Below are 13702 nucleotides of genomic sequence, written 5' to 3' on the forward strand. Positions count from 1 at the left end.
CAACACATCACTCTCTCCTATAGATAGATCAACCAGATAGAAGACCAATAAGGAAACTGAAAACCTAAACAATCTGATAAATGAATTAGATTTAACAGACATATATAGAACATTATATCCCAAATCACCAAGATACACATACTTTTCTAGTGCTCACAGAACTTTCTCCAGAATAGATCATATGCTGGGACATAAAACAAGCCTCAATAAATTTAAAAAGATTGAAATTATTCAAAGCACATTCTCTGACCACAATGGAATACAATTAGAAGTCAATAACCATCAGAGACTTAGAAAATTCACAAATACCTGGAGGTTAAACAACACACTCCTAAACAATCAGTGGGTTAAAGAAGAAATAGCAAGAGAAATTGCTAAATATATAGAGACGAATGAAAATGAGAACACAACATACCAAAGCCTATGGGATGCAGCAAAAGCAGTACTGAGGGGGAAATTTATAGCACTAAACGCATATATTAAAAAGGAAGAAAGAGCCAAAATCAAAGAACTAATGGATCAACTGAAGAAGCTAGAAAATGAACAGCAAACCAATCCTAAACCAAGTACAAGAAAAGAAATAACAAGGATTAAAGCAGAAATAAATGACATAGAGAACAAAAAAACAATAGAGAGGATAAATATCACCAAAAGTTGGTTCTTTGAGAAGATCAACAAGATTGACAAGCCCCTAGCTAGACTGACAAAATCAAAAAGAGAGAAGACCCATATAAACAAAATAATGAATGAAAAAGGTGACATAACTGCAGATCCTGAAGAAATTAAAAAAATTACAGGAGGATACTATGAACAACTGTATGGCAACAAACTGGATAATGTAGAGGAAATGGACAATTTCCTGGAAACATATGAACAACCTAGACTGACCAGAGAAGAAATAGAAGACCTCAATCAACCCATCACAAGCAAAGAGATCCAATCAGTCATCAAAAATCTTCCCACAAATAAATGCCCAGGGCCAGATGGCTTCACAGGGGAATTCTACCAAACTTTCCAGAAAGAACTGACACCAATCTTACTCAAACTCTTTCAAAGCATTGAAGAAAATGGAACACTAACTAACTCATTTTATGAAGCGAACATCAATCTAATACCAAAAGCAGGCAAAGATGCTACAAAAAAGGAAAACTACCGGCCAATCTCCCTAATGAATATAGATGCAAAAATCCTCAACAAAATACTTGCAAATCGAATCCAAAGACACATTAAAAAAATCATACACCATGACCACATGGGGTTCATTCCAGGCATGCAAGGATGGTTCAACATAAGAAAATCAATCAATGTATTACAACACATTAAAAATTCGAAAGGGAAAAATCAAATGATCATCTCAATAGATGCTGAAAAAGCATTTGACAAAATCCAACATCCGTTTTTGATAAAAACACTTCAAAAGGTAGGAATTGAAGGAAACTTCTTCAATATGATAAAGAGCATGTATGAAAAACCCACAGCCAGCATAGTACTCAATGGTGAGAGACTGAAAGCCTTCCCTCTAAGATCAGGAACAAGACAAGGATGCCCGCTGTCACCACTGTTATTCAACATTGTGCTGGAAGTGCTAGCCAGGACAATCCGGCAAGACAAAGAAATAAAAGGCATCCAAATTGGAAAAGAAGAAGTAAAACTGTCATTGTTTGCAGATGATATGATCTTATATCTGAAAAACCCTGAGAAATCGACGATACAGCTACTAGAGCTAATAAACAAATTTAGCAAAGTAGCGGGATACAAGATTAATGTACATAAGTCAGTAATGTTTCTATATGCTAGAAATGAACAAACTGAAGAGACACTCAAGAAAAAGATACCATTTTCAATAGCAACTGAAAAAATCAAGTACCTAGGAATAAACTTAACCAAAGATGTAAAAGACCTATACAAAGAAAACTACATAACTCTACTAAAAGAAATAGAAGGGGATCTTAAAAGATGGAGAAATATTCCATGTTCATGGATAGGAAGGCTAAATGTCATTAAGATGTCAATTCTACCCAAACTCATCTACAGATTCAATGCAATCCCAATCAAAATTCCAACAACCTACTTTGCAGACTTGGAAAAGCTAGTTATCAAATTTATTTGGAAAGGGAAGATGCCTCGAATTGCTAAAGACACTCTAAAAAAAGAAAAACGAAGTGGGAGGACTTACACTCCCTGACTTTGAAGCTTATTATAAAGCCACAGTTGTCAAAACAGCATGGTACTGGCACAAAGATAGATATATAGATCAATGGAATCGAATTGAGAATTCAGAGATAGACCCCCAGATCTATGGCCGACTGATCTTTGATAAGGCCCCCAAAGTCACTGAACTGAGTCATAATGGTCTTTTCAACAAATGGGGCTGGGAGAGTTGGATATCCATATCCAAAAGAATGAAAGAGGACCCCTACCTCACCCCCTACACAAAAATTAACTCAAAATGGACCAAAGATCTCAATATAAAAGAAAGTACCATAAAACTCCTAGAAGATAATGTAGGAAAACATCTTCAAGACCTTGTATTAGGCGGCTACTTCCTAGACTTTACACCCAAAGCACAAGCAACAAAAGAGAAAATAGATAAATGGGAACTCCTCAAGCTTAGAAGTTTCTGCACCTCAAAGGAATTTCTCAAAATGGTAAAGAGGCAGCCAACTCAATGGGAAAAAAATTTTGGAAACCATGTATCTGACAAAAGACTGATATCTTGCATATATAAAGAAATCCTACAACTCAATGACAATAGTACAGACAGCCCAATTATAAAATGGGCAAAAGATATGAAAAGACAGTTCTCTGAAGAGGAAATACAAATGGCCAAGAAACACATGAAAAAATGTTCAGCTTCACTAGCTATTAGAGAGATGCAAATTAAGAACACAATGAGATACCATCTAACACCGGTTAGAATGGCTGCCATTAAACAAACAGGAAACTACAAATGCTGGAGGGGATATGGAGAAATTGGAACTCTTATTCATTGTTGGTGGGACTGTATAATGGTTCAGTCACTCTGGAAGTCAGTCTGGCAGTTCCTTAGAAAACTAGATATAGAGTTACCATTCGATCCAGCGATTGCACTTCTCGGTATATACCCGGAAGATCGGAAAGCAGTGACACGAACAGATATCTGCACGCCAATGTTCATAGCAGCATTATTCACAATTGCCAAGAGATGGAAACAACCCAAATGTCCTTCAACAGATGAGTGGATAAATAAAATGTGGTATATACACACAATGGAATACTACGCGGCAGTAAGAAGGAACGATCTCGTGAAACATATGACAACATGGATGAACTTTGAAGACATAATGCTGAGTGAAATAAGCCAGGCACAAAAAGAGAAATATTATATGCTACCACTAATGTGAACTTTGAAAAATGTAAAACAAATGGTTTATAATCTAGAATGTAGGGGAACTAGCAATAGAGAGCAATTAAGGAAGGGGGAACAATAATCCAAGAAGAACAGATAAGCTATTTAACGTTCTGGGGATGCCCAGGAATGACTATGGTCTGTTAATTTCTGATGGATATAGTAGGAGCAAGTTCAGAGAAATGTTGCTATATTATGTAACTTTCTTGGGGTAAAGTAGGAACAGGTTGGAAGTAAAGCAGTTATCTTAGGTTAGTTGTCTTTTTCTTACTCCCTTGTTATAGTCTCTTTGAAATGTTCTTGTATTGTATGTTTGTTTTTTGTTGTTTTTTTTTTAATTTTTTTTTCATACAGTTGATTTAAAAAAGAAAAAAAAGTTAAAAAAAAAAAAAAACAAGGAAAAAAATATGTAGTGCCCCCTTGAGGAGCCTGTGGAGAATGCAGGGGTATTGGCCTACCCCACCTCGATGGTTGCTAACATGACCACAGACATAGGGGACTGCTGGTTTGATGGGTTGAGCCCTCTACCATAGGTTTTAACCTTGGGAAAGACGGTTGCTGCAAAGGAGAGGCTAGGCCTCCCTACAACTGTGCCTAAGAGCCTCCTCCCGAATGCCTCTTTGTTGCTCAGATGTGGCCCTCTCTCTCTACCTAAGCAAACTTGAAAGGTGAAATCACTGCCCTCCCCCCTACATGGGATCAGACACCCAGGGGAATGAATCTCCCTGGCAACATGGAATATGACTCCCGGGGAAGAATGTAGACCCGGCATCGTGGGATGGAGAACATCTTCTTGAACCAAAAGGGGGATGTGAAAGGAAATGAAATAAGCTTCAGTAGCAGAGAGTTTCCAAAAGGAGCCGAGAGGTCACTCTGGTGGGCACTCTTACGCACAATTTAGACAACCCTTTTTAGGTTCTAAAGAATTGGGGTAGCTGGTGGTGGATACCTGAAACTATCAAACTACAACCCAGAACCCATGAATCTCGAAGACAATTGTATAAAAATGTAGCTTATGAGGGGTGACAATGGGATTGGGAAAACCATAAGGACCACACTCCACTTTGTCTAGTTTATGGATGGATGAGTAGAAAAATAGGGGAAGGAAACAAACAAACAAACAGACAAAGGTACCCAGTGTTCTTTTTTACTTCAATTGCTCTTTTTCATTTTAATTATTATTCTTGTTATTTTTGTGTGTGCTAATGCAGGTGTCAGGGATTGATTTAGGTGATGAATGTACAACTATGTAATGGCACTGTGAACAATCGATGTACGATTTGTTTTGCATGACTGCGTGGTATCTGAATATATCTCAATAAAATGAAGATTAAAAAAAATAAAAAAATAAAAAAAAATAAAACTCTTAAAAAAAATTCTGATGGTATAGTAGGAACAAGTTCACAGAAATGTTGCTATACTAGGTAACTTTCTTGGGGTAAAGTAGGAACATGTTGGAAGTAAAGCAGTTATCTTAGGTTAGTTGTCTTTTTCTTACTCCCTTGTTATGGTCTCTTTGAAACGTTCTTTTATTGTATGTTTTTTTTTTTAATTAAAAAAAAATTTTTTTTTCATACAGTCGATTTTAAAAAAGAAAAAAGTTAAAAAAAAAAAAAAAAAACAAGGAAAAAAATATGTAGAGCCCCTTGAGGAGCCTGTGGAGAATGCAGGGGTATTGGTCTACCCCACCTCCATGGTTGCTAACATGACCACAGACATAGGGGACTGCTGGTTTGATGGGTTGAGCCCTCTACCATAGGATTTACCCTTGGGAAGACGGTTGCTGCAAAGGAGAGGCTAGGCCTCCCTATAATTGTGCCTAAGAGCCTCCTCCTGAATGCCTCTTTGTTGCTCAGATGTGGCCCTCTCTCTCTAGCTAAGCCAACTTGAAAGATGTAATCACTGCCCTTTCCCCTACGTGGGATCAGACACCCAGGGGAGTGAATCTCCCTGGCAACATGGAATATGACTCCCAGGGAGGAATGTAGACCTGGCATTGTGGGACGGAGAACATCTTCTTGAACCAAAAGGGGGATGTGAAAGGAAATGAAATAAGCTTCAGTGGCAGAGAAATTCCAAAAGGAGCCGAGAGGTCGCTCTGGTGGGCACTCTTACGCACAATTTAGACAACCCTTTTTAGGTTCTAAAGAATTGGGGTAGCTGGTGGTGGATACCTGAAACTATCAAACTACAACCCAGAACCCATGAATCTCAAAGACAATTGTATAAAAATGTAGCTTATGAGGGGAGACAATGGGATTGGGAAAGCCATAAGGACCACACTCCACTTTGTCTAGTTTATGGATGGATGAGTAGAAAAATAGGGGAAGAAAACAAACAAACAGACAAAGGTACCCAGTGTTCTTTTTTACTTCAATCGCTCTTTTTCACTTTAATTATTATTCCTGTTACTTTTGTGTGTGTGCTAATGAAGGTGTCAGGGATTGATTTAGGTGATGAATGTACAACTATGTAATGGTACTGTGAACAATCGAATGTACGATTTGTTTTGTATGACTGCGTGGTATGTGAATATATCTCAATAAAATGAAGATAAAAAAAGAAAATGCAAAAAAAAAAATAAAAAATAAAAAAAAATAAAAACTATGTTGCAAAAACAAAAAGGGGAAGATGATGGAACTCCCTATGAGAGATTATCAAAAGCCTTATTTACTTTAAATTTTTTAAATTTTTATGAAAAACTGGGCAGCACTGCCGCAGAACGGCATTTCCCGACTGAAAAAACACCAAACCATCACTCTCAGAAAGCACCTCCCATATGGTGGAAGGATGTGTTAACCAATCAATGGACAATGGGAAAATTGCTAACATGGGGAAGACGTTATGCTTGTGTTTCCCCAGGTGACGGACGAACTACAATTTGGATACCAGCCCAACGACTGAAGCCGTACCATGGGGCCAACAAGAAAAAGAAAATTCCTGTGGGACGTCAAGCCACGGGTGATGCAGTTCCAGGGTCTGACACTGAAGATGACAGTGATCGGGCCAACACCCCGAACTAGGGAAGCCCGACATCTAACTTGGGGTCAGATAAAAAAGCTGTGTCAGGATGCTGAAAAACAAGTTCAGCAAGCTCAGCTGCCTATGACAGGTCCTAACCTGACGGCGGAAATGTTGGCTTTAATTGCCGTTGCTGTGAGTATATCTCCGGCATGTGCTCATTCTGGAAATTATACCTATTGGGCTTACACTCCTAATCCTCCGTTGCTACAGCCTGTAGAATGGGATCATCCCTCTACCACTGTGTATTTTAGCAACGGTACTTGGCTGCCTCCTCCAATTGATGACTTCCTCAGTTTCCTGAGGAGGAAGGAAAGAACTATTCTCAATCATTAGCTTTTACACATTTACCTTTGTGTGTGGGACAGAGTGAAGGATGCCTGGCCCTGACTTGGCAAGCATGGTTATCAGTCATACCCAAGCAAGATAATGTCTCCAAAGCATCCCTGTTCCTACTATCTGGCTATAGTTTAGCCTACAATGAAAATATTACTATTCAGGACCATGCTCCCCAACGCCCTATTTGTTACATACCAAAACACTGGTCACCAGAAATGCAAAGGGTATATTGGGATAATTGTAGAGCAGTTAGTGGAGTGTTGGTGCAGAATGGTTCCCATGGAATTGTAACTGACTGGTCCCCTAAGGGGTATGCAGTTCAGAATTGCACTAATGCAAAGTGCTCTGATTACAAGAGACTAAAATGGGAAGTTCATAATTATAATCATTCTTACAGTATTCAAACCCCGGCAAGATATCCTATTATTTGGCACGGCATTGGCTGGTCCCCACCCAAACCTACTTTAAATAATTCCTATGTTCAAGATACGCTTTGGAGGCTCCCTATTAGTTTATATAACATTTCCAGATGGAATGGGAATTATACGATTAAGATTAATTATACTCTAAATTTTACAAAAAATAGATACTATTGGAATACAAGCCTGTGTTAGAGATCCTTATGTCTTTTGGGTAGGAAATCTCACTATTAATATAATTACTAAGGAAATTAATTGTATGGAGAATAAAAGTTGTTCACTTTATACTTGCTTGAATAACACCAAAGACTCTAAAAATATTACTATTGTAATTCTTAGACGACACAAGGCCTGTGGCTCCCTGTTTCACAGCACAGACCTTGGGAATTGTCACCTGATATGCATATGTTAATACAAATTTTAGAAAAGGTATATAAAAGAACAAAGAGATTTCTTGGACTGTTAATAGCGTTTCTGATTGGCATAATAGCTATTGCAACCACAGCCGCTGTTGCAGGAACAGCACTACATCAATCTATTCAAACTACAGCATTTGTTCAAAAATGGCATAGAAATGCGAGTAAAGCATGGGGGAACAGTCACAAACTGACAAAGAAATTAATGCCCATCTTGTGAATCTAGAGAATGCTGTTCTCCTTGTAGGGGAGGAAGCTGAAAACTTACGATACCGGTTTAAATTACAGTGTGACTGGAATACATCAACATTTTGTGTCACTCCCCATAAATATAACGACCCCCATTTTACATGGGATAGAGTCAAGAGACATTTAATCGAACATCATGGTAATCTTACCATGGATATTTTAAAATTGCAAGAAACAGTAGGTAATATCCAAAATGCTAATCTTAATGTTCTATCAGAATCAGAGACAATGCAAGGTATTGCCAATGGCTTTGAAAAATTAAATCCTATAGTATGGGTTAAATCCCTTGGTGGTGGGTTCCTGGGTAGTATTCTCCTAATTTTGTTAATCATCTTATGTCTTTGTTTAGTCCTCAGATGCACAAGAAAAACCCTCTCAGATCTAAAGCAGAAAGAAGCTGCTTGGTCCATCCTGTCTGCACTGAAGAAACAAAAAGGGAGATATGTGGGGAACCAAGCTTTTCATGTCACTTAGACCATGTCCGGGGTGATGGCCTGGAACACTGGGCCACAAGCCTGCATGGAACGCCGTGTAGGCACGCCTCGTAAAGATGTGTGTCTTGTGACTATGACAGCAGCGTTAACCATTGACCCCAGATTGTTCCTTCGTATCTGCAGCAGGATGTAAAGATTAATATCTGAGAGACCCTAAATGCTTTTGATCACGTAGCGTACTCTTGCTTTGTGTAACAAACGAATAAATAACTGGAGAACAGGTGCATCAGCACCCACTTAGCACGAGATGCAGTGGATCCCCTGCTCCCTTAAATCTTAACTTTGTGTCTGTGTCTCATTTCAGCGTTGCCCTGTCAGCAACACTATGATATATGTATGTATGTATATATTTTCATATACACAACATGCATTTTTAATAGAAATATTCCACCTAATGTTTCCATGACTTAAACACAAACAAGATTCAGACTAGTGAAGCTTATCAAAAAATAAAATCAACCTCAAGGTCTTCAGAGAGGAGAGAAGCATGGGTTGCCTTTTGAGCCATTTCTTGAAGTTGTAATTGAGTCTTCTGAAGAACCATTTGGCATTCATTCTGATTAGATTCAAGGATTTTTACCTTCTTCGTGAGTGACTTTATTATTTCACTTCTTTTATGTAGTTCACCTGAGGGAAATTTCATCAGTAATTATTTGTGGTCAAATCTAAAGCTTAAAATTTGTTATTTTCAAAATCAGCGGCTAAAAAGTAAAAGTGAGCTAAAGAATTTTTTAAAGGATAATTCCTTTTATAAAACACATTTTAACTGTGAAATGAACATGAGAAAGTCATAAAATTCATTTGTGTGCAGTTTAATATAGTTATAAACAGAACAGTAGTGTACTCTGTACCAAGTCGAGAAACAGCACTGTCAGCAGCCCAGAGCTCCGTGTGTCACCTCCTGAACACAATCCCTCATTTCCTTGCTTTTGTTACAGTTTTTACCACCTATGACCACATCCCTAAAAACTACATTAGTCTGAACCATATATAAATGGAATTATACTCTATGAATTCTTCTGTCTGCTTTTTCCACTTAAGATGATGATCCCAATATGCACCCATGCTGTTTTGTGTAATCCATGTTTGCATACTTTCATTATTACATACTATTCCATTATATGATCATACCAAAATTTATTTACCCATTCTTCTACTGACAATCACTTGGGTTGTTTCTGCTTTGCAACTGTTCTCAATATTCTTGTACATGTATCTTGATGCATATTTGCAAGTTTCTCTAGAGACTTGCAAACTGTGGTCCTTGGACTAGCATCATTGGCATCACCTGGGAACTTGTTAGAAATGCAGAATCTTAGTCCCCAGACTTACTGAATCAGAATTTACATTTTAACAAGATCCTTAAGTGAATCATATGTACGTTAAGAATTGCTAGGCCATAGGCTATGCACATATTCAGCTTTATCAGATAACTGTCAAACAACTTTCCAAAGTGGTTGCACCAACTGATTCCCTTTGCACCACACATCTTTACCAACACTTAATAATTTTTGCCAGTCTCGTAGATGTTAAATGGTATCTCATTATGGTTTTAATTTGCATTTCCCTAATTCCTAATGAGAATGGAAACCTTTTCATATATTCATTGGCCTTTCAATTTTCCTCTTTTCATGATGTGCCTATTAAGTATTTTGCCCATTTTAAAATCAGAAACTGATGGTGATATATAATCTGTTATCTTTATTCTTTAACATGTTTATACAAGAGATATCATACTACATTTAATATGCAACCATATTAAACACAGTGTTCGTGTGTATATATATGTGTGAGTATAAGCATAGTCAGGGTAAAATTAGATGGTCATTAAAGAAATGGAGAATGATACATATTTACATTGCCACCTCTATAGAATCCTTTATGAAATATAAGTAAAAAATAAGGTAGTACATGGTTACTTTCTATTAAACAGATCAAGTGCTCTCCTCTTTGATACATTCTAGTACTAATTTTGTGTCATCAGAACATTCAGACTTTAACACAGCACTAAAAGGATGGTGGAGTTAAAATATAACAATAAAAGAAAATTTTTGCAAGCCATTTTTGACAGAGGTTAACATGTTAAAACTGCCATAACAGTAAAATACAAGATGACCATTTTAGGTGCTTAAGATCAATACCAAAAGTTTAAAATCTTTGAGTCAGTTCAAGAAGAAAAAAAAGGCCAGTGTATGGCATCTTTATTCATAGTCTAGCTCAAAATTAGCTTCCTTCAGATACAACCTTGACACCAGCCCCATGATAACTGGAGCTTTATCTAGCATCTTTTTACATTTAAGTACCTTGTTTGCCCTACTTTAATTCCCATTTGTTTGTCTGTTTAATTCTAATTCTGAGTGTTCTTAAGTCCTTCTATTTTCAAGGAGACTAAACTCCAGGACTGCAGGGTTTGCATTCTCTATTTCATCTCTATCTTCCCCTTAAAACATGTTAAGAGTACAGAAGTGTATAACAGATGTTGCTGAATGTATTTCTGACCTTCTAATTTGCTGCATCGTTCTTCCAAAGTCAACACTTTCTGCCGATCCTCTTCCCATGAAAGAAGTTGTCTTTGATGCACTGCGACCATATCATTGAGCTCTTTATCTCGATCTTTCAATTCTCCAATTAGCAGATGCAGTTCTTTCCGTTGCTTTTCAATAGTGGAAACCTCAACTTCTGACCCAATGTCCTAAACGTAGAAAGTGGTTTTACATCAAAATATAACTAATCAATAACATAAATCAGCCAAAGCGTATTTTCCAAATAATTATATCTTCTTTTGCTGCCAATTCTAGGTAAACTGTTTTATTCAATGTTAATAACATGCCTTCAAAATTAAGCATATTTAAAACAAGTTCAACCCTATCATACACTCTTTCTATCACCCTCTGTCATACCGTATACCACTCTTAAAAAGTGGGACTTGGCTTCTAAAACCTCCACTGGCTAACCACAAATAAACCTGTTTCTGTATTTTCTTTTCTTTGCTGTCAACTCCTTGTACCAATCAAAAATATTATCTCCCTACCCTGGCCCAGCAATTCTGGAGTAATCAAGTAAAAGGAAACATGAAAAAATTAACTGTTTAAATAATGGGAATTACAGTCTTAAAAAAACAGAATTAAATTTTCCAGTGTTAAATATTTATTACAAATGTAACACCTGACCCATCTATACACACTCAATCGACCAAGTACAATTTAAAATTGTGACTGGTCCAAATTCAACATACCTAATTAACATCAAATTTTGTAAGGAAAATTTTCAAACATAAACAAAAGACAAGAATAGTACAATAAATTCCCATATACTCATTTCCTAGATTCTACATTACCAAGATTTTGTGGCATCTGCTTCGATTTTTGTTTTCTTTTCTTTGTTGAGAAAAAATACACCATTTCACTCTTACAAGCTTCAGCACGCATCTCTAAAAATGAACATTTCTTACATAACCATGACACTATTATCACATCTAACAAAATTATCTACAATAATTCATTTTAATAATATATAATTTTGAAGTCTAATGCAGTGAAGTTAGTCTGAACTAAGTGAGAATCTAGAATCAGCCACTTAACCTTGGGCAAGTTACTTAACTTCCCTAAGCCTTAGTTTTCCCACTGTGAAAAAGTAGTAACAGCACTTACCTCCTTAGAATTGTGAGAATTAAGCAAAATAATTTAAACATTTGGTACCCTGCCTGCCACACAGTAAGCACTCAACAAACATTAGTTATTATTAAGAGTGTAAATCACGTTTCAAATAATGGAACTGCTCCCTTCTACAAAATAAAGAACTAAAGGTGTTCCTTTAAGAGGTCTAACTTAAAGGCAGTCGCTAAAAGTTCACCAGCGGCCCAGGTACATCATTTCTGCTTTTTGAAAAATAAGATTTGTAAATAAATAAGTATGAATGGATTACAGTTACTTACTAATAACCGAGCACATGGTAGTTTACTGAAAAGAAAATGGAATCTGGAGTCAGAGTACCCAAGTGGTAGACATGACTAGAACTCTAGACCTAGGAGAGCCATTCATTCATTCATTCATTCATTCAAAAAATTTACTGAGTGCCAGTGGCTAAGGATACAGCAGTGAGCACACCAGGCAAGGAGCTTATATCCAAGCAGAAGAAAACAGGCAATCGGCAAGAATCTGGTCATACAATGATAAAAACAATAAGGAAAATAAAACAAGATAAAGAGACTAAGAACCACTCAGCTGGAAAATCTCGGATAAGCCCATTTTCAGGACTTTTTGGTAAAACGGAGTTATAATGTTTGGGGTGATGGAAAAGTTTTGGTACTGCATGGTGGTAATGGTAACAATATTGTGAATGTAATTACCATCACTGAATTGCATAACGGAAAACTGTTAGAATGTGAAATTTTAAGTTGTATATATGTAAAACGCATATAAATTAAACACACACACACCCATAGAACTTCACAACAGAGAGAGAACCCTAATGGAAACTACAGACTTGAGTTAACTAGCGTCATTATAATAACATTGCTTCATCAATTGTTAACAAATGCACCACACCAATCGCAAAACTCTAATAATAGGGAAAAGGGGGGAGGACGCGGTATACAGGAACCCTGTACTTTTGCGTAGTTTTCCTGTAAACCTACAACTGCTCTAAAAAATAAAGTCTACCCCCCAAAAGCAAACAAAAAACAAAAAATAGACTGAAGTTAGTAAGAGCGCTCCCCCACTCGCCGGGTTCCTGTGAGGTAAAGTAAGGAAATGAAGCCACGTGGCGGACAGAAAAGCAGCTGTAAAAGTACTAATTCTTATTAAAAAGTCGCGACTGTCTCTCTGCCTGGACTAAATAACATGTTTTATTATGAAAACGGATGTGATCCTCGGTTTTTACTCCATGTACTTGTGTACCGTTTCAAAGCTGAATGAGTTCTTTTTTAAAAAAACAAAACAAAACGCCACCAGTTTGCCAAAACGCCCCGCGTCGAGTGTTTCGCTTTCCCCTCGCACCCAGCAGCGCCCAGGAGGCCCCGGCGAGCCCGCGGCGGCCGCTCACCTGGCGCCGGGTGAGGAAGGTCGCCGAAGGGTTCATAGGTGTTTCCTCCGCCGCGTAGTCAGTGCGGGCAGCGTCACCTTCGAAACGCCATAGGCGCGCCCGCCCGGAGCGGCGGGGCGAGCCAGGTGACCCGCAGCCCCGCAGCGCCGCAGCCCGGCGCCCGCGGCCGGCCCAGCAAGCCCACACAAACCGCCGCCCCAGCTCACACGCGCACGGCCCGCCGGGCCTACGGCGTCGCGAAGGGGCCACTTCGGTCACCGCGACATCTTCGGGCTGCGCGATCCGAGGCCGAGAGGTCGAGGCTCCCACCCAGGGACCTCGGGGGCGCGACCC

General features: G+C 38.2%; 1 protein-coding gene across 5 annotated transcripts in view; it reads right to left on the minus strand.

The window, feature by feature from the left end:
* The window catches only part of CCDC62 (coiled-coil domain containing 62), a 48125-nt gene extending 34423 nt beyond the window's left edge, over positions 1–13702 (minus strand). For 2 of the 5 annotated variants that reach the window (XR_005214037.1, XM_037817209.1), the window contains exons 1-3: positions 13370–13539; positions 10826–11018; positions 8787–8953 (exon numbers count right to left, since the gene is read on the minus strand). Coding sequence is in view for 4 of the 5 variants with exons in the window: in XM_037817209.1 (XP_037673137.1) it covers positions 8787–8953; positions 10826–11018; positions 13370–13405 (396 nt within the window). In the remaining variant the exon portion in view is untranslated. Of the gene's footprint in view, positions 1–8786; positions 8954–10825; positions 11019–13369 lie in introns of all 5 variants that reach the window. The other 3 variants (XM_037817210.1, XM_037817208.1, XM_037817211.1) reach the window with 3 other exon arrangements.

Source organism: Choloepus didactylus, chromosome 23, assembly GCF_015220235.1.
Source record: "Choloepus didactylus isolate mChoDid1 chromosome 23, mChoDid1.pri, whole genome shotgun sequence".
NCBI classification, from domain to species: Eukaryota; Metazoa; Chordata; class Mammalia; order Pilosa; family Megalonychidae; genus Choloepus; species Choloepus didactylus.